Source organism: Vulpes lagopus, chromosome 4, assembly GCF_018345385.1.
Source record: "Vulpes lagopus strain Blue_001 chromosome 4, ASM1834538v1, whole genome shotgun sequence".
Classification (NCBI taxonomy): domain Eukaryota; kingdom Metazoa; phylum Chordata; class Mammalia; order Carnivora; family Canidae; genus Vulpes; species Vulpes lagopus.
The window spans coordinates 43,764,550-43,784,743 of record NC_054827.1 but is presented as its reverse complement, the minus strand read 5'-3'; the positions used below and the strand labels follow the sequence as shown (position 1 = coordinate 43,784,743).

The 20,194-nt window shown below is 50.9% G+C and overlaps 1 protein-coding gene across 9 annotated transcripts in view; it reads right to left on the bottom strand.

Annotated features, from left to right (window-relative positions):
* PRKAG2 (protein kinase AMP-activated non-catalytic subunit gamma 2) overlaps positions 1 to 20,194 on the bottom strand; it is a 268,736-nt gene that overhangs the window by 169,921 nt on the left and 78,621 nt on the right. For 7 of the 9 annotated variants that reach the window (XM_041753785.1, XM_041753786.1, XM_041753791.1 and 4 more), the window contains one exon: positions 14,720 to 14,999. In XM_041753785.1, coding sequence (XP_041609719.1) covers positions 14,720 to 14,999 — 280 coding nt within the window. Of the gene's footprint in view, positions 1 to 14,693; positions 15,000 to 20,194 lie in introns of those variants that run through there. The other 2 variants (XM_041753787.1, XM_041753795.1) reach the window with 2 other exon arrangements.

Sequence of the window (20,194 nt, the reverse complement as noted above, 5' to 3'; positions counted from 1 at the left end):
TTACATTCCCACCTTCCTGTTCCATCATCTTGCACGTTGGCCATGGTCCCAAGCTGGTGGCCATGGCTCTAGAAACCACATCCTCACACCACAGTCAAAGTAAGGACAGGGTATCAGTCCCCATGTATCTCTTCTGTTGTGGGAGGTGCCTTTCCTATGATCCCTCACAGAGTTCTCCTTACATTTTGTTGGCAAGACAGAAGTCCCTGAGGTCCCCCTCAAGGCCAGCAACCCTGAAGCCAGGCACTTCCCCAAATAGGAAAGGATAATTCCAACTGAATTAAACCAATCATAAGTCCTGCCCTGGGCTGGGCTCTGAGTAAAACCAGGCTCTGTTGTGAAAAATGGAGGGAGCAGCTGTCAGATGGGTTCTCAGAGTCCGCCAACACCCACTAAGGAGGAAACCATAGTTGGAACTTTGGAGAAGGAAGGGGCAAGGGACGGGTGGCAGAAAAAATAAGAGAAAGGGGCTGCACAGAGCAGCCAAGGGCAGCATGGCCACCTGTCCATGTCTCCACAGCCAGAGATGATCTCAGCAACAGGCAGGAAAACATTTCTAAGAATGTGCCTAATGGACGAAGGGGACTTAACTATCTGACGGTATTTGCACAGATGTGTGCATATGCTCTAAGAGACATATGTGCATGTAAGGCCCAAACAGGCAGAGGAAAGACCGACCGTACATGAGAGCTCCTCAGGGCCCCACAGAGAAGCTGCCACTGAAAGGCAGAGTTGATTCAGTGAGATCAGAGGGGCCGGCTGGCTCATCTTAGGAGCAAAATCCTGGAGTCCTCAGGAAAGGGACGGGTGCTTAGCACCTGCTGCATTCTGGGCAGACCAGCTTATGTGCACCGGTGCCACCACTGAGCTTTGTGACCCTGAATGAGGCACGTGTGGCAGGGATAAGCAGCTGCCTTGCAGGGGTGCCATGAGGCAGATGCAGGCTCTGTGTGCAGACCTGAACTTGAGTCTGCTAAGAGTGCACTGCTAAATGCTGTGGCAGCAGCAGGAAAGGCCCGGCACCTGTGCCAGTGAGGAAATGTGCAAAATGCAAAATGCAAAAAAAAAAAAAAACTGTGCAAATGTGCAAAAATGTGTCTTCATGGTGCAAAGAGGACATCCACACACCAGCAGTGCAAATCCCCGAGCAGCCCAGACGGGCCCAGATGCCTGAAGCAGGGTGATGGTAGCTCCAGGGGGACAGATGGCCTGGCCAGGGCCATGAGGGCAAACAGGTGTCCCCACAGCAAAAGCCCAGCAGTCTACTGGAGAACAGGAACCAACACCAGAGATGGACTCATGTCCTTGCCCCCATCACAACCCACCCGTGTGTTTTGGGAGTCCCCTCATTGGCTCCTTGCCTCTCAGCTTGTAAATGTACTCATCTCTCCTATCTTGGAGTAAACAGGCCAATCCAAAACTTTAACCCTAACCCATCCCATTTGCTACCAGTCCATCTCTATTTGCCAGGACAGGCTCAGCTTGGCCACAGAAAGAAATGAGCTCCGGGTTCTCAGGGGGTTGACATAGAAAGGGTTTCTTTGGCTCAGGTTGCCATTCCTAGGCAGGGAGGCTGCTGGCCCCGGCTGCCCTCGCCACCGAGGAGCCAGATCTGGGCTGAATGCCTCCTGCACCCTCAGCCTCCCGCACCCTCAGCCTCCTGCGCCCTTGGCCTCTTGAATCCTCAGCCTCCTGCATCCTCGGCATATGGTTTTCTTCGCCTCCAGCCTTGTAGATGCACATGGGAAAGAAGCAACATCCTGTCCTGTCACCCCCTTTGGTACAAACCCCTTCCTGCAGTCCCAACCCTGCTGCAGGGAGGGGTGGGGTGAAGGAGAGGAGCTCGCATATGGGGGGGGGCACCAGGGGCTGCCACCCCCTGCCCCCCTTCCCATACAAGCCACACGCCTTTAAAGAAGGCATCTCCTACTCAACCCCTTGGCCAATTAACACGCTCTCCTTCCTTGCCCAGCTACTGAAACTGTGCTTTTGAAAATCACCCGTGATTTTGAGGTGAGGCCACGAGGAACTGGTCTCAAGACCAGCCTTCTTCTTCCCCAGAGTGGGGGCGCCTGAGTCACGTGGCAACTTCCCTCCCTGGAAGTGTCCTTGTGATGTAAAGATCCTGAGCCGCACCTGACACGAACACCTATTTCCTCCCTGTGAGATGCCTCGAGGCCTCGCTGTCCCATGGAGGGTCCCAGTAACTAAGTACCTTACAGTCTGCAGGCCAGAAGGCTGAATCACGGTGTCAGCAGGGTCCCACCCCTCTGAAAGCTGTGGGGGATGCTCCTTGCCTCCTCAGCTTCCAGTGCTGCTGGTAGCAAGCCCCTGGCATCCCTCGGCTGGTATACGCATCTCTCCAATCTCTGCTTTTGTCACATGGCTTCACCCCCTGTGCCCATCTTCACATCCCCATCTTCTTATAAAACACTCATCATGTTGGGTTTGGCACCCAGCCTACTCTAGTATGACTTTATCTTAACTAGTTATATCTGTCATGGCTTCATTTCAATAAAGGTCACACACTCAGAGATACGGGAGCTCAGGGGCACCTGGGTGGCTCAGCAGTTGAGCATCTTCCTTCGGCTCAGGTTGTGATCCCAGGGTCCTGGGATTGAGTTCCGCATCGAGCTCCCTGCATGGAACCTACTTCTCCCTCTGCCTATGTCTCTGTCTCTCTCTCTGTGTCTCTCATAAATAAATAATTAAAATCTTTTTTTTTTTTTTTAATAGAGAGATATGGGGGTTTGGACCTAAACATATCTCTTTGGCAGGGACACGGGTAAACCCACAAAAGTTATTATAAGGATTAAATGAACTCATATAGTTTTCTAATCTACCTAATAGTGTCTGAAATAGATTATTTATCCTACCGGATTCTCCAACTGGTCCTTGCCTGGTAACTTGACTTTATTTCCTACATGACCCCTTGGTGCATAGGAATTACAGGCCCTGCTAACCTGATGCTGCCCCTGGCCTTTGCAACTAGATCTAATGCTTATTAGCATAGATGGACAATTCACTCGATGGTGGTTTCGGGTGTCTGCTGTGTGCAGAGCCTGCAGGCTACTAATGTACCTCCAGGAACTACAATAAAACAACACTTTTAGACTCCATTTCAGCTTCTTCCTCCATGCCACCACATGAATAGCAGCACAATAGTCCACAAAACAGAGTACTCAACCCCTTCCCCCAGCTTCTAGAAAGATCACAAGATGCCATTATTGATTCTCACGCAAACTCAGAATGACATTGAGAAAGCAGCTGGCTATAGGTCTCAAGTCTGTTCAAGCATCACTCATGGCAAACAACAGCATTGATCAGAAACCATCTCCTTTTACTGGAGGCTTGGGGATCATGCAGAAATTCTGGAGTAAACCATAATAGGTGGGAAATGGGGAGGGTGGTATATGGTGGGAAGAGGCCATAACAAAATTCACTTTCCAGGAAGCTGCCTCCTCCTCCCAGGTGTCAGAAATGGTCTCTCAGGACTTTCACCCCTCGCTTGGTTTGCATTTGACTTTCTTCCAAACTAGGTCTCCTCTGATGGAGGACAGCAGGTCAAGTCAGAGTGGCTGTAGCCCACCTGCCTGTTAACTAACACCTGGCAGCAGGTGTCCCGGGAGAAGGGGCCTGGGTCCCCACTCTGTATCTGCACAGAGACTCTGCTGGCCACAGACTAGTCTCTGAGCCAAAGCCATTCAGAGGGGAAAGAAAAAGCTGATGATTCTCCAAGACCCCAATGCTAACAGGACAGTTGGTAGAATGTGTTAGGAGAGCCAGTGTCTGGCCAGCAATGCTCCAGCCCGGTTGAAAAGATTAAAATGCTTCTGTGTCAGTGAATAGTTAGGCCTTAGACACCTCGCTGGCTCTCCTGGGACCTCCAACAACTGCCCCATCCAGCACATACCCCAAAGGTAACCCCCAGGACAAAGGTATCTTCAGTACGAAGGCCAGAACCTCATTCTGTCCCCAGTAATCTGGGGCTGGTAGGGATATTGAATATCATGTCAGGTTAGAGAGCCACTGAGGGGTGAGGGAAAGGGACAGAAACCATATTAACATCAATGCCTCCATGCTGGTTGTGACTTAATGCATTTAACCAGCCAGGTGTCAACATGGAGCTTCTTCAAGATGGGCAGGGTCCTCTAGCTTCTTACTGGCCCTAACTTTGCTTAGAGTCCCTAAGTGGGGTTCAAAGGGAAAGAAAAAAAAAGAAGGATCCACGTTGAAAATAACCTCTATTCGAGGGTTTTCTGCTCTGCCATCACTAGGAATGAAAGCAGAGAAAACTTTATCCCCAAACCTCACACTGTGGATGGTGACATCACATCAGAAGGACAGTCCCTAGGTGGGACAGGATAAAGAGAAGCGAGTTAAGAGCCACATGAACCGGGCAGCCCTGGTACAGCGGTTTGGCGCCGCCTGCAGCCTGGGGTGTGATCCTGGAGACCCGGGATCGAGTCCCACATCGGGCTCCCTGCATGGAGCCTGCTTCTCCCTCTGCCTGTGTCTCTGCCTCTCTCTGTGTGTCTATGAATAAATAAATAAAATCTTAAAAAAAAAAAAAGAGCCACGTGAACCAGAGAGTCAAGGATTCACTGTGGAGAAACCAGCTGGTGTCCTGCTGCAAGTGTAAGTCTGTGCTCCCTACCCCAAGTCATTTACATTTAATAAGAAAAGCAGTGTTGAGGTTGTGCTTTAGCATTTCTATTATCATATATTTAACCTAACTTTTTAAAAAATGATTTTATTTATTTATTCATAAGAGACACAGAGAGAAAGAGAGGGACACAGACACAGGCAAAGGGAGAAGCAGGCTCCATGTAGGGAGCCTAATGCAGGACTCAATCCCGAGTCTCCAGGATCACACCCTGGGCTGCAGGCGGCGCTAAACCACTGAGCCATCGGGCTGCCCTCTTTATTCTAACTTTTGAGCCAAAAGATTATTTGCCCAAAGAGATCCCTTCATTATGAGAAAAGACATCCATCCTCAAAAGACAAAGGTTGCCCATCTCTAAAAACATCCTTAAGAACAGATTACAATTCTGAAGGCAGTTTTCAAGACTTCCCCAAATGTGAGGATCAGTGTTCCTTGTTGTTGAAGGAAAGAGAAATTGTCCAGGGTGTGCACACAGGCTCTCCTGTTTCAGGATGACTGGCTTCTTCCCTGTCCCATTTTCCCAGCGAGTCCAGGGGAAGGCAATCAGGCCTCATTCTCCCCCGTCACCCATAACCATAACAAATCGGGTCAATATGGGTATGGAAGTGAACTGCCTAACCGCCCTGTCACATTTCCAGGACCCTTCCCCAGTAGAAGTACCCAGGACCTGATTTATCCAGAGGCTGATGGTTGTTTAGAGCTGAGCCACTAGGGCTCCAGATCCTCAACTTCACAATCAAAAAATCTTTCTTTGGGATGAAGCCAAAACAAGGTCTTTGTTTCTGATGGAAATGTCAATGCTCCCCAGAGAAATATCTCCCTTTGAACAAAATGCACACTTTTTTCCTCTCAGAAGGTTTGGAAAGGAGCCTGGGAGATAAGATCTTGGGAGTCCAAAGAAAAGAAGGGAACTCTTCTCGAGAAGTCAGGGGAGGGGAGCCTGGGTCGCTCAGTCGATTATGCATCTGACTGTTGATCTCAGCTCAGGTCTTGATCTCAGGGTCGTGAGTTCAAGCCCCACATTGGGCTTCAAAAAAGAAATGTCAGATGAGGTGAGAGATCTGGGTTAAGTTGTAATGACTAACATCAAAGTGTTCACGGGGTGAGAGAATCCACTTAGTTCTATAGTTCTCAGTCAAGTGGAGCATGGTATAGATCCCACACAACCGAATCTTGCCCAGTGTCAAAAGCATCATCAAGAAAATGAAAGTTTATGTCCTCATAATTCAGAACCTGCCTTGCTCCATAAAGGATTCAATGCTTTACAAGGGGATACAGAATATACCTGGAAACTGTAAGTTAGAAATAGGGTGGTGGGATTGGCTCGAGGCTCCTGTGGGGCACAGGAACTAAACAAAGGAAGTCTTGTGTCTGCAGACATGACCAGGTAGAAGCCATCCACCTGGGCATGGGGCTGGGAGCTAGAAGGCCACCCCCTGTACCCGGGGCCAGCCCAGTGGCCACACTCCAGCTGCAGTCTGGAGAATGGACCTCAGGACTCCCCAGCGATTCCTATGCTGAAATGAATTCCATGAGAAAGTGTGCCCTTTTACCAGTGGAGGACAGGAATCCTGGAGAAAGACCACAGGCCCACTGAGCTTGGGAGAAGCTTTCCCACTGTGGCTACAGCTGCTAAGAGGTGGAAAAGAATGAGCTCCGTGGAAGGACCAAGTAGGATGGTGCTGGTCCCTGCAGGTGCAGGTCTTAGAGGAGCCTGAGATGAGGAACATAAAACGTGATCAACGGGGCTTGTTGGAAGGTCACCTGTGCGAAGCCACAGGCTGGGGCTGGCAGCAAAGAAAGCAGCTGCAGGCTGGCGGGATGGTGGCGGCTTCTTCCCCCACTGAGGCAGGGATGGGGTCCAACGTGTCAACCTTCTCAGGAGGCAGAGAGTGAGGCCTGATGGATAGACGGATGTCCATGACAATTTGTCGCAGCTGGAGGGCCTTGAGGAAATGTCAGGAATTTGGTTTTAATGGCAAGCCCTCTTTTGTGCGAAGGCCAGACGGAAACCTCTCCGCTGGCAGAGCTCCCTGCCTCGGTGAGAGGGAACATCCGCTTATGTTCCTCTTTATGCTTTTGAAGTGGTTATCCCGATGTGGTCAATTTTCAATTGTCTTTCCTTTATCATTTCTGAGAGAGTCATGCTTCTTTCAGCTGCTGAAAATCTCTTGGTCCCGCGGGCAACACCCAGTATTCAGAAGTGGCATGAGCTGGAGAGCCTAGCAGTGGGTGGCCTAAGGGTGGACAAAGGTACAGGTGGCTGCTGGACACCCTCTAGGTGCCAGACGCTGTTCTAGATGCTGAGGAAAGAGCCTGGGACCAAACAGAGCCCCTCTGCTCAGAGGGCTTACGTTCTGCTGGGAAAGGCAGCCAAGGGAACCGGTAAATTCATGTTCATTGTGGAGAACGATTATATTTTGTGCAGGCACCAGGGGAAGGCCCTTCTAAAGAGAAGGCATTAGGGATCCCTGGGTGGCTCAGTGGTTGACCGTCTGCCTTTGGTTCAGGTTGTGGTCCCAGGGTCCTGGGATTGAGTCCCGCATCGGGCTCCCTGCAGGGAGCCTGCTTCTCCCTCTGCCAGTGTTTCTGCCTCTCTCTTTCTGTGTCTCTCATGAATAAATAAATAACATCTTACAAAACAAAAAAGGAGGCATTAAGAGGCAGGGTGGGAGCCTGGGGTGTGCCCCTCTCGATGTATCCTTTCTCTCCTCTGTCCTACCCAGCATGTGACTGGGCCTGTCTCTGGTCTCACTGCCAAAGCTCCCATGTCCAGCCCAGCTCAAACCCTCCTCCTGGAGTCTGCCTTCACTCATCTGACCCCCACCATGACGTAAGCATTTCTCCCTTGGATCGTTCCCTACCTTTTCCCATACAGACCATTCCAGCTCTTTTCTACCCAGACTAATGTCCTGACACTGAGAGTCAAGACACAAAATTCCAGAAACCATGAGAAAGCTGTGAATGTTTACCACACATTTAGAAACATATTTTTTTGCACCCTTGACAAAGGCCTGACACCCCAAGATTAAATTTTTTTTTCCAGGATGCCTGGGTGGCTCAGTGGTTGAGTGTCTGCCTTTGGCTCAAGGTGTGATGCCAGAATATCAGGATCGAGTCTTGCATTGGGCTCCCTGCATGGAGTCTGCTTCTCCCTCTGCCTGTGTCTCTGCCTCTCTCTGTGTGTCTCTCATGAATAAATAAATAAAATCTTCTAAAAAATAAAAATAAAATAAAATATTTTTTCCATTTTGGGGGACATTTGAATAACATATAAAGTTTTGTTTCATAATAGAAATGATTTTGCTGTAAAGAATCTCCAAGGAAGCCCTTCTCTTTTCCTTTCTCCTGAATGGACTGTTGCTGTCCTACTACTGGCTTATATATTTCCCCAAATATACTCCTTCAAAGCAGAGTTTTCACATTTGGGTTAAAAGTAAATTCGGGAGTTAGACCATCTGAGTTCAAATGTTGGTTCTACCACTTACCAGCTGTATGGCCTGTGCACCATGACTTACCCTCTCTGTAGCTCAGTTTTTATTTTGATAAAAATGGTAAGAATACAATTTTATAGAGCTTCGTATGAGGATCAAAACAATTGTTATGTATGATGCACTTAGGATGCACATAATAAGGGCATTTATAATTATTTATGATTGTTAGGCATAATATTTATGATTACTAACGATGATTAGAAAACGAAGTTCAAAAAAAAAAAAAAGAAAACGAAGTTCAATGACATGACATAAGCCATTCTTGAGGTCCAGCCTTGCTGACTGTGCAAAATTATTTTATGATCATTTTTAAAAACTTTGATCTTATTATTTGAGTTCATGAATATAGTGACTGGAGCTTTCCTTTCCTTATTTCCAAAGGCAAGATCCAGTTCTAAAAAAATCTTCTCGAAGATAAAGATTCACCATTTCGGAAGCTTCTACTGTCACGTGGCCACTTTATTTATCTTTTTTATAAATTTTTTTTTTATTGGTGCTCAATTTGCCAACATATAGAATAACACCCAGTGCTCATCCTATCAAGTGCCCCCCTCCGTGCCCATCACCCAGTCACCCCCATCCCCTGCCCACCTCCCCTTCCACCACCCCTAGTTCGTTTCCCAGAGTTAGGAGTCTCTCATGTTCTGTCTCCCTTTCTGATATTTCCCACTCATTTTTTCTCCTTTCCTCTTTATTCCCTTTCACTATTTTTTATATTCCCCAAATGAATGAGACCATATAATGTTTGTCCTTCTCCGATTGACTTATTTCACTCAGCATAATACCCTCCAGTTCCATCCACATCGAAGCAAATGGTGGGTATTTGTCGTTTCTAATGGCTGAGGAATATTCCATTGTATACATAAACCACATCTTCTTGATCCATTCATCTTTCGATGGACACCGAGGCTCCTTCCACAGTGTGGCTCTTGTGGACATTGCTGCTATAATCATCGGGGTGTAGGTGTCCTGGCGTTTCATTGCATCTGTATCTTTGGGGTAAATCCCCAGCAGTGCAATTGCTGGGTCATAGGGCAGGTCTATTTTTAACTCTTTGAGGAACCTCCACACAGTTTTCCAGAGTGGCTGTACCAGTTCACATTCCCACCAAGTGCAAGAGGGTTCCCCTTTCTCCACATCCTCTCCAACATTTGTGGTTTCCTGCTTTGTTAATTTTCCCCATTCTCACTGATGTGAGGTGGTATCTCATTGTGGTTTTGATTTGTATTTCCCTGATGGCAAGTGATGTGGAGCATTTCCTCATGTGCTTGTTGGCCATGTCTATGTCTTCCTCTGTGAGATTTCTGTTCATGTCTTTCGCCCATTTCATGATTGGATTGTTTGTTTCTTTGCTGTTGAGTTTAATAAGGTCTTTACAGATCTTGGAAACTAGCCCTTTATCTGATATGTCCTTTGCAAATATCTTCTCCCATTCTGTAGGTTGTCTTTGAGTTTTGTTGATGGTATCTTTTGCTATGCAAAAGCTTCTTATCTTGATGAAATCCCAGTAGTTCATTTTTGCTTTTGTTTCTCTTGCCTTCATGGATGAATCTTGCAAGAAGTTACTGTGGCCAAATTCAAAAAGGGTGTTGCCTGTGTTCTCCTCTAGGATTTTGATGGAATCTTGTCTCACACTTAGATCTTTCATCCAGGGATCCCTGGGTGGCGCAGCGGTTTGGCGCCTGCCTTTGGCCCAGGGCGCGATCCTGGAGACCCGGGATCGAATCCCACGTCAGGCTCCCGGTGCATGGAGCCTGCTTCTCCCTCTGCCTGTGTCTCTGCTTCTCTCTCTCTCTCTCTCTGTGTGACTATCATAAATAAATTAAAAAAAAAAATTTAGATCTTTCATCCATCTTGAGTTTATTTTTGTGTATGGTGCAAGAGAGTGGTCTAGTTTCATTCTTCTGCATGTGGATGTCCAATTTTCCCAGCACCATTTATTGAAGAGACTGTCTTTTATCCAGTGGATAGTCTTTCCTCCTTTGTCGAATATTAGTGGACCATAAAGTTGAAGGTCCCACGTGGCCACTTCAGACTTTCTGAGGTACTAGACAAGGTCCAAACATTTCAGACTTTGTGGGCTATAAGATCTCCACTGCAACTGCCAAATCCTGCTGTTGCCAACATGAGAGCAGCCACAGTCCAAAGAAGCAAATCAGTGTGACTGTTTCAATGAATCTTTATTTAGAAAACCAGGTGGCGGGATCCCTGGGTGGCGCAGCGGTTTGGCGCTTGTCTTTGGCCCAGGGCGCGATCCTGGAGACCCGGGATCGAATCCCACATCAGGCTCCCGGTGCATGGAGCCTGCTTCTCCCTCTGCCTATGTCTCTGCCTCTCTCTCTCTCTCTGTGACTATCATAAATAAAGAAAAATTAAAAAAAAAATTTAAAAAAAAAAAAAAAAAGAAAGAAAACCAGGTGGCAGGCTACATTTTGTCCCCGGGTTGTTGTTTGCCAGCAACCGTATTACAGGAAGAGGCAGAAAAGTAGATTATTGTTTTGGGTGGGGTTAAGACCCTGGCTATGAAGAGAAACAGGTTTGCTACTATATAGCAGGGCTGGAAGCAATATGATTAAAAACCCAGAATCCCCAAGATGTGTCTCAAATCAACATACCGCTGGACCAGTAGATGTGAGGGAGTGGGAAACGGGAGCCATTTCAGACCAGCAGGTCCTCCACAAGGTGAGATCCTTCTAGAACAAAGATCTGGTTCTCTTCCCTGGGAACACCAGCCAGCCTAGGAAATTACTGGTCCCAAGACCAGATGTGGCATGTGGAACTATAGCCCCCATCTCTATCCCTTTCTTGTTCTCAGGACTAAATTATCTCCTTTTCTTTATTTATTTCCCCCTTGAAGATGAGTGTTGTCATAATTTCTGTCTTCTTTCTTTGTCCCTGATAATTGATAACGGTGTTTATCAAGCTTGAGTATAGGTCGGTGCCACCTGGGGAGCTGCTGAAATATGGGCCCTAAGTCACATGATAGAAAGACAGGTTACAGACAGAATGTGATGAAAAATGGGCATGGCTTTGAGATGCAGGACTTGGAAAGCATCCTTAGTTGTGATGGCTGGACATGACACAGGGTTGCCTCCTGCTGAGGAAGCAGTGTGCACACTTATGAGTGTACATAGGGTGACTGGATGGAATTACATGAGGTGTCTTCGGAAAAAGGGAGGCTGCGCATGCCCACGCATGCCAGGCACTGGGAGAGTAAAATGTTAGAGCTGCCTATTGGGTTGCCAGCTGGGCTCTTCTCTGGGAAACCTCCTGACCATATTCTGGGGAGTAGGGGGCTCATTGGTCATTCTGCTCTTGCTCCAGGATCTGCCTTCTCCCCCCACAACCGATTGGTTCAGAGACCCTAACTGGGCTAATCAGATAGCCTATAATGACAAGTGGAGAGCATGGCAAGTGGAGAGATGCAGAGACTAGGAATTCTCTGGATCTCATGGAAAGATCCATGAATTCTTGCTGCCAAGGCCCACAGAGCCAGCCCGGTTCCTTCCCTTCCTGAGTCCTGAGCAGTCAGCTCTTCCCCGAATTCTATAAATACCCCCAAAATCCTTCCAATAAGTTGTCTTCCTTATTTTAAAAAAAGTGGTATGAAAGTCAAGGATGGGGACCAAAACTGGATTCAGAAACGAGGCTGAAGATGCACCCCCTACGCCCCTTGTACAAAGGCAGCTCTGAGACTTCCAGTGGGCAACAGAGCTGTTACACGATCAGTGTCCATTACAAACAAAACAACCCAAGTGCTCATAAGCTCAGCTATTCTTGGTACCAAGACTGGACAGGAAATGTCTCCCAGGGGCCTCATGGAATGAACAATCCCTTTGTGATTCTCTTCCAATGGACACAGAGGGTTTCGTGGGCTGTTCCTCAGAAAGACTCTCCATGCACACTGATGAATGACATTTCTCTCAGGCTTGATCTTATGAAATCAGTACTGGGGAGAAAGACAGAGTCTGGGTACCTATATCCAGGAAGTGATTCAAGTGTGAGGAAAAGCAACAGACTGCATACCCCCCTGAGCAAGTCTCCTGCGAGCACACTTGAAGACCAAGTGGCAAGGTTCCCAGAGGATCCTCCCAGTGAAGCAGGGCACCCTCCCCTTCATTAATGACAGGGCTGGAAGGGTTGGCTTCCATGTGAAGAAAGCCAAGGGCCAAGGCTCAGTGGTTCAAGGGCAGTAGCACTGTCAGTTGTCCTGGGACCAGGCCAACTCTGGTCTGAACATCCCCTCCCAGAGAGCTTCTGTGGAGAAGCCAAGCACCCACCCCCATCTAATCAATGCTTGTCTTCATGTGCAGCCACAGCCAATCAGAGCCTTCCTGAGCTCTGTCTACAGCTGCCTAGCCAGATGGTAGAGAGGAGCCTTGACAAGCTATGCCTACTCCATAGCATCTTAGAAGACAGACCTTTGAAACAGTACTTTCTGGCCAAGAACACTGAAGAACCTTTTAAAATGCCAAACAGAAAAAGGCAGCATGGGCTCGGGCTTCCCAGGGGGCTGAAACACTGGTCCATCTTCAGTACCCAACACCCCACCCTCCTAGATCCCATATCTTTACTGCTCTTTTCTACCTTCAGAAACGACCCTGGTCTTCACAGGCTGGCCATTTTACACCCACAACTCCTCTCCATCCCCAGCCCACGGTATGAACTGTACATCTTGGCTTTTCCTATATAACCTGTGTCCTGGCCTGGATAGTGTCCCCCAAAGTCATGCCTTTCCAGGAGCCTCAGAATTTGACCTTTTTGAAAAGAGGGACATTGCAGATGTGATTCATTACGATGAGATGAGCTCATTCTAGAGTAGGACGTGCTGTTAATCCCAGATTTATCTCTTATAAGAAGAGGAGCACAGATACATGAAGGAAAGATGGCATGTGATGACACAGGGAGAGACAGGGATTGGAGTGATGCTTCTATAAGCCAAGGGGTACTGAGGATTGCTGGCGACACCAGAAGCCAAGAGGAAGATATGGAATGGGGATTCTTCCCTAGACCCTGCAGAAGGAGCACTATCTTGATCTTAGACTTCTGGCCTCCAGAAACGTAAGGGTGTAAATTTCTGTTATTCAAACCACGCAGTTGCTATGGCAGCCCCAGAAGGCTAACACAACGTAGTTCTATTATAACCAACCCAGGCATGAGCCACCACGAAGAAACGAGACACCCTGATGTGGATCTGTCTGACATTCCCTCCTCTTAGGGGATATTTGAGAATTTTGGGATCTCTGTCAAGGGAGCTGGGGATGCTCTCTAGAGCATTAGGACATCAGCACCAGGACACACACCATCCTCCTAGGCTTTGTATACATGGTTCCCAACTGTATGTCACTCAGTAATGTCTGCTAGAGGGCCACTCTGTCATATGACATTTGTGCATTTACGCTTAGGTCTGGTCACTGGTGGAGATGACTTTAGAGGTACTGTCAACAATACTCCCCCCACCCCACCCCCAGTCTCCATAAGTCATGGATGCTGGATTTATACTCGGGCCCTGACCATGCAGATCAGGTGATACTCTAACCTGCAGGTCCTGAGTGTAAATGCAATCTGGAAAGAAAGGAAGACTACCTGGAACCTCTGATCCCCCAGGCAAGTTTGTTTTCCAAGTCACTGCAGTACCAAGTAGGAGTTTTCTTTTCTTTTTTTTTTTTTTAATTTTTATTTATTTATGATAGTCACACAGAGAGAGAGAGAGAGAGAGAGAGAGAGAGAGGCAGAGACACAGGCAGAGGGAGAAGCAGGCTCCATGCACCGGAAGCCCGACGTGGGATTCGATCCCGGGTCTCCAGGATCGCGCCCTGGGCCAAAGGCAGGCGCCAAACCGCTGCGCCACCCAGGGATCCCCCAAGTAGGAGTTTTCTACGTCACCAGACAGAAACAGAAGGCATGGGGAGATGCCCTAAGACACGTGGAAGGAGAAAATAAACTCCATCTACTCTATGGCTTGCCTGTTATACTTCCAGATATGATCAACCATGCTCAACTGAGAATTTTATATGATTTATCCTTAGATCACAGTTAACACACACTTCCTTTTCCTTGTTTCTCTAGTAAACCAACCCCAGCTGCCCAGTGCCCAAAACGGAAAGTCAGGATCTGTTAGAAACAGGTACATTCAAACCCTGCAAAACCAAGTCACAGGCAGTGAGGGCCACATCTGGCAGAGCGAACCAAGGTCTGGGCCCTCTGGCCCCGGGTATGTGCCAAAGCTTAGCTTGCTGCTGCTACTGATTCCAGGGTAGGCTATGGGCCAAGGTCTCATGTGGCTGTCCTTACAAGCCACACTGCGAGTATTGGGAGGTTTGCAGTTACCCCCACACCGATGGCTTAGTGTAGGACGCAAGATATAGGTGGAAACTGACAATGTTCTGGAAAGAGAACTGTCCTTGGAGGACACACAGGCCATATTTACTCAACACCAAGTCACCGACAGCGACCTGGCTGGCCTGGGCACCCTGCAAATGGCACTGTGGCAAACTGGCTCTAGGGAGGTCCCCCAGCACCCCAGCACCCACCTGAAACCATAGCATCAATGTCTTACTTTTTCTGGAGCGAGAGAAGAACCTGATGCCCCCCGGTGAGGTAGACGGGTTGGAGTTGGGGGAAGATTCTTTGGAGGAGGAGCGAAAGATCCCACTGAAGCTCATGCGGCGTGGGGAGCGGGGTGGAGACTCCTGGTAGGAGAATGGGAACACGGTTTTGGGAGAGCCAGGGCTGGTCTTGGGCCTCACAGGAGCAGACACGGGGCTGGAGGGCCGGTGCTGGGGGCCTCTGGAGAAGAACCCTTTGGAGGGGCTGCCCGAGCTGCAGGGGCTGTCCACCTGGGGAGAGACAGACAAACGGATGGGTCACTCGGAGCACAGGCACACAGACCTCGGCCTTGAACTGGATCTTTCCCTCCTCTAGCTGTTGCTCCCAATGTCCTCTATCACCAGGCTGCTCCTCCCAGGCACCCTGCACCAGAAACAGCCCTGAGCTCTTGTAAAAACATAGGTGGCCACCCCGTGGTCTGGAGGAAAGCACCTGACCCAAGGGTGGCCCATCTACAGGCTTGTCGGCCCCACCCAGAGGTCTACTGACATACATCTGGCTCTCTAGAATAGGTTCCTGGAGAGAAGGGCAGGACAGGAAAGGCAGCAAAATGGCTCAAGACAATGCACCTTCCCCTTTATCCTATCTGTGGGTCTGTCTTCTGGCTTTTATGTCCTAAAACCTCACATTTGTCTTTCTCGAGGTCTGACTACACTGGCGTGATGTTCTCTTGGCCCTCATTGAAGGAAGAAACTGGTATCTCTTCGATCTGAAACATGGCGGGCTTGGGGCTCCATCTGGAGGACAGCCTGATGCTGGGAAGAATGAATTTTTCACCTCCAAGCTGCTGTGGCATTGGGACGCCTGGGTTTGCTGACAGAGCTCAGGAAGAAAGTGAACAAGGCCAAAAACCTCTGAGGCACACTTCATTGATGACTTGACCCTGATGGTTTGAGAAATGTCTGGATTCTGTCCATAACTTCCCGCCGAGGCACACAGCTCACAGACTTTGAGGAGTATCAAATGCACCCTGCTGGTGGGCTCAGGGGCTGGTACCTGCAGCCTGCTGCATGGGTGTGACCCCAGCTCACCCTTCACTGGGCCATCCTGAGTTACTTAGTCTCGTTGTGTCTCAGTTTCCTTATCTGTAAGACCAGGCATCATGCCCACCCCTGATGCTTGGGAACCACACTCTGCACATTCAGCTGCTGCTGGGTCTGTGGCAAACTTGACACAAGGGAGCCAGAAGGACCTCAGAGCCTACCTGGTCCCACAGTAGGGAAGTACTGTGGCTTGTCCACAGGGCTCATGGGGCAGGGAGGAGGCTGGGCAGGAAACCATCAGCACACTGAGACCCTGGGTGCCACACGGCAGGTGGCCACAGGTGCACTAAGCTAGGTGAGTATACTCGCCCAGAGGCAGCATCTGTGCTGCTCTGGCCTCTGTCCACACAGGGAGCCTCCTGGGACCCAGGGCCCCTGCGAGCTCTCCCACCACCAGAGGGCATCCCAAACTGGGCTTGCAGCTCCTTACAGGAGGCTGTGCCCTTGTGGAGACCCCCTCTGCTGAAGGGTGGCCATAGCGGGGTGCACAGGCTGGCTCCCTGCTGGGCCCTCCAGTGAGTGAGTTTTCAAGCCAGGCACAGTGCATTGCAACAGCTACATAACGCAAGCAAGTTTCCCTATAGAAAGGATAAGCTTTTCTTTACCCATTTAATAGGAAAAGCATTTAATCCTCTGATCCCCATCTTCAGAGGTTTTGGTCTTGCCACTATCCACCCCCTACCTATAGGACTCAGGCTTTTTGGGATTTTTCTGAACCCCAAGGAGAAGCTCTCCGGGCGGTAGACATGCCTGTGGACATGGGGGGTGCGAGTGAGGGGAGGATCCTATAACAGGGTGGTACAAGCAAGGAGTTTGGACACAGAGACAGGAGTTTGAATCCTAGCTCAGTTTCCAGCAGTGTAGACAAGTGACTTAAGCTTCAGTGTCCTCGTGCATCCAGTGGGGATCGTAGGCCAGCTCACGGGGTATGTAGCTGCTGGGGTCCATAGCAGGGAAACATCTGGCACAATCCCTGGCACACAGGAAGTACCCTGCGCATATCTGATCCACACTCCTTGTCACGAATTTGGAATGGGTAGTTGCTTGATATTTATGGCACATCAGAGAGGCAGGGCCGAGTTTCGGAGGGACACAGCACGTGGTATAAGAACTTCACTCTTCTTTGAGGCTTTTAGCAAGGGAACGGCACAGTCAGACCTGCTCAGGGCAGACCATCTGGCAACCTCTCACCATCACTTGCTGTGCGCCACTAGCCTGAAGCCAGGAGGTGCCAGCTGGGGGCAGGGTGAAGGTCACCGAACCGGTAGGTGGTGGCAGGGGACCTCAGGGCCCATGGCCTGAACTCTTCTACTGTTATCCCTCCAGAGAAGAGTAGCACAAATAGCCAGGAGGGGGAGCAGCCTGTTGGACGTGAGATGGAGTCAAGGTCAAGTCTGAGGACAGAGGCGGAGAGTCATGTTTAGGAACTACTGGCGAGGCTAACCCTGCAGGTGACCCCCACGTTGGCCACGCTGTGCAGGGTGCTGGGAGCTCTGTGGGGAGAAGGCAGAAGTGCTGAGCAAGTGCTGGCGTTCAAGTCTGGGGCAGGGTAGGGACCCTGATGCAGGTACGGCACCACATGGCTGCCACGAGCATGAAGCAGATGAAGAAAGGGCAAAACACTGCGTCCCATGGGGGCCCAGAGTCAGAAAAGGCGACCCTGAGAGCTGATGGGCCTTGGACAGGCTGATGGGTGGAGGCTGATGGGCAAAGGCTGATGGGCAGAGGGCACCCAGAGCCCAAGAAGGAGACAGAACAGGAAGCACAGACAGAAAGCCATTTTCTCGGGCCGCCACAGATAGATGCAACCAAATGCCACCACCACAGAGGCCCTTGAGTGCTGTTTTGAACTTCATTTGCTGGGATTCCATTCTGGTCTGAGGATTCCCAGCCAACTGAGTTAGGCACTGAGGAAGGAACCCACACAAAGCAGACCTTTCCCCAAAAAGGCCAAACTATGGTGGACACAGCCTGGCCCAGCCTTCTCATGGTGGGGGACAATGAGAGCCTGAGCCTCCGGGGCAGTGGGGAGACAAGATGGCCAAGCACACCCACCACCTGCTCCCTGCCCACTGGGTGGGGGTGACGCAGACCCTGGTGCCAAGAGAAGCTGCTCAGCCTGTGAGCAATTGTGCAATAAAACAAATCTCTGATAAATGTTATTGGATCATTCCCTGCATTTGGATGCACAAAAGGGCCCAGTGGCCCCCAAGTGTATGCTGGCTGTGCAGGAGCTAATGGGGGGCAGGCAGTTGGGTCATCTGCTGGGAGAGCAGCTGAGGCAAAGGCCAGGCTGCCTGGTGCTCAGAAGCCCTGAGGCCACACTGGCTGACCCACAGTGATTGCCATGGTGTCGAACGATTGGGAGATCCCAGCAGGGACCTTCCCCCAGATGCGGGCCTGGGAACTGCACACCACAACTATGCAGCATCAAGGGGACCAGACGCTCCTCACAGAGAAACAGTATGTGACAAAGAACGGCCATCCCAGGGTGCAGGGGGGGCTCAGATGGGGGTAAAGTGAGGGGGCCTGGGAGATGGTACGAACTGGTATTATAGAACACCAGGCGGGTGGCCTGGAGCAGCGAGGACCACACGGGAAGGGGATCCTCACCAGTCAGGTGCAGCCATCCATCTAATAACACCTGGGCTCTTCAGATGCAGAGGCGGCTGCCAAGCATCCAACTGTTCCCACGCTTCTCCGCCCATGCCCCCCCTTGGGCCACCCACATCACATCGGCAGAAAGCACTGGCTGTCAGGAGCCTAACCCACACCCCCCTTCACGAGGGTGTTTACGTTTTGATCTGGATTCCGGAGATCAAGGGGTGGAACCTGGCAGGGGAAGAGGCAGTGTGGAAATTCTTCATGGGAGGAGCCTAGCTCTGCCTCTCAAAAGACCAGCCTCATGTAGAGATAATTCAAAGTTGCTGGAGTTTAATGGAAAGGAAGGTGGCCAAGGTTCAAGGACATGGAGGAGGGAATACCTGCCCCCTGGGGATGGGGTGGGGTTGGGAGTAGGGAGGCAAAGGGAGGCCACGGGGCAACAGGCTGAGCGGGAATGCCAGGCAACCCTGCCCTGTCCCCACGCATCCTGTACGCATCCTGTACGGCTCAGTCCCATCCCCTTGCATCCGGCACAGCTCCCTCCTGTCCCCTTGCACCCTGCACGGCTCCCTCCAGGCCCGGGCTCCAGGCTGTGTCAGGGGCTAGGATGGGGAGAAACACCTTCCCAGCCAAGACTGGTCCCTCAGTCTCCCGTGCCATTAGCCAGACCCTCTGGAAGCACTCGCAGCCACCTTGGGGGTTCACACCCCCCTCTCCAGCGAGAACACAGGCAGGGGAGGCCTGCCTCCCAGATGTCATCATCACCAATGGCCCACAGTGTTGACGGCCCGCAGCGTTCCAAGGACGCACGGTGGGGGGGGGGGGGGGGTGCAGGGAAGCCTGTGGTCCCCTTCCACTCAGAAGTCATGCATTTGTGACAGGGACCTTGCTCTGAGACCCTCTGGGAGCCCCCAAAGTGGGGGCTTGTGCGGCTGGACGAGTCCAGGTCCTCACCATGGGTCTTTACCACGTTCACCACCTTAGGTTTTTGGTTTAAGGAAGGGCTTCTCGGAGTCAGACCGTCAGAAGCAGACGGCCTGGGAGGACAAGGAGGAGGAGGGGGAGCCCACCCCGCAGGCGCAGACCCTGCCCACTGGTCTGTGGAGCTCTGTGGCTCCTTCCTGAGGGTGTCCTCCGGGCGTCCCTTCAGGCTAGGCCTCAAGGACGGCTTATGAGGGCGCCCGTTCCTTCAGGACAGGGAGTGGAGGCCAGTGGAACCCCCAGGCCCAAACCAGTGTGTGGCCTTCGCTGTATGCAGTTCAGAGTGCTTTCCCTGCGCTGGAGGCCTGCCCCAGCCCCTGCTGCAGGAGCCAGAGCCAGGGGATCATGTGGTTCTGCATCCCCTGTTCGGGGCACCCGGGGGCTCGCCACCCCCCATGCCACCTCCCACCGGGGCTCAGGACCTGCCGCTCCTCTCTCTGCACCCCCTCCCCCCTGACTGCAGGCTGCCCTGACCTCCCCTTTCTCGCCATGCCCACCAGTCCTCATGGGATCCACGCCCCTGGCTGCCTGACCCTGACACGGCCACCAGCCTTGCTGAGCCACAGGCCGACCAGTGGCGGGGGGAGGTGGTGAGCTAAGGAGAGGCAAGGAAAAGTGGCTGGCGACCAGAAGGGAGGAAGGATTGGACGGGGCGGGGGGCGGGCAGAAGGAGCTCCTGTCCAGGATGGGACAAGCCGAAAGCCACAGTCTCCAAACCTCCCATTTACTCATCCTTTCAGCCTCTTCTCTTGGCTTATTGTTGATCTTCCTCATTACCTCTGCCTCCCCTGGGGAGC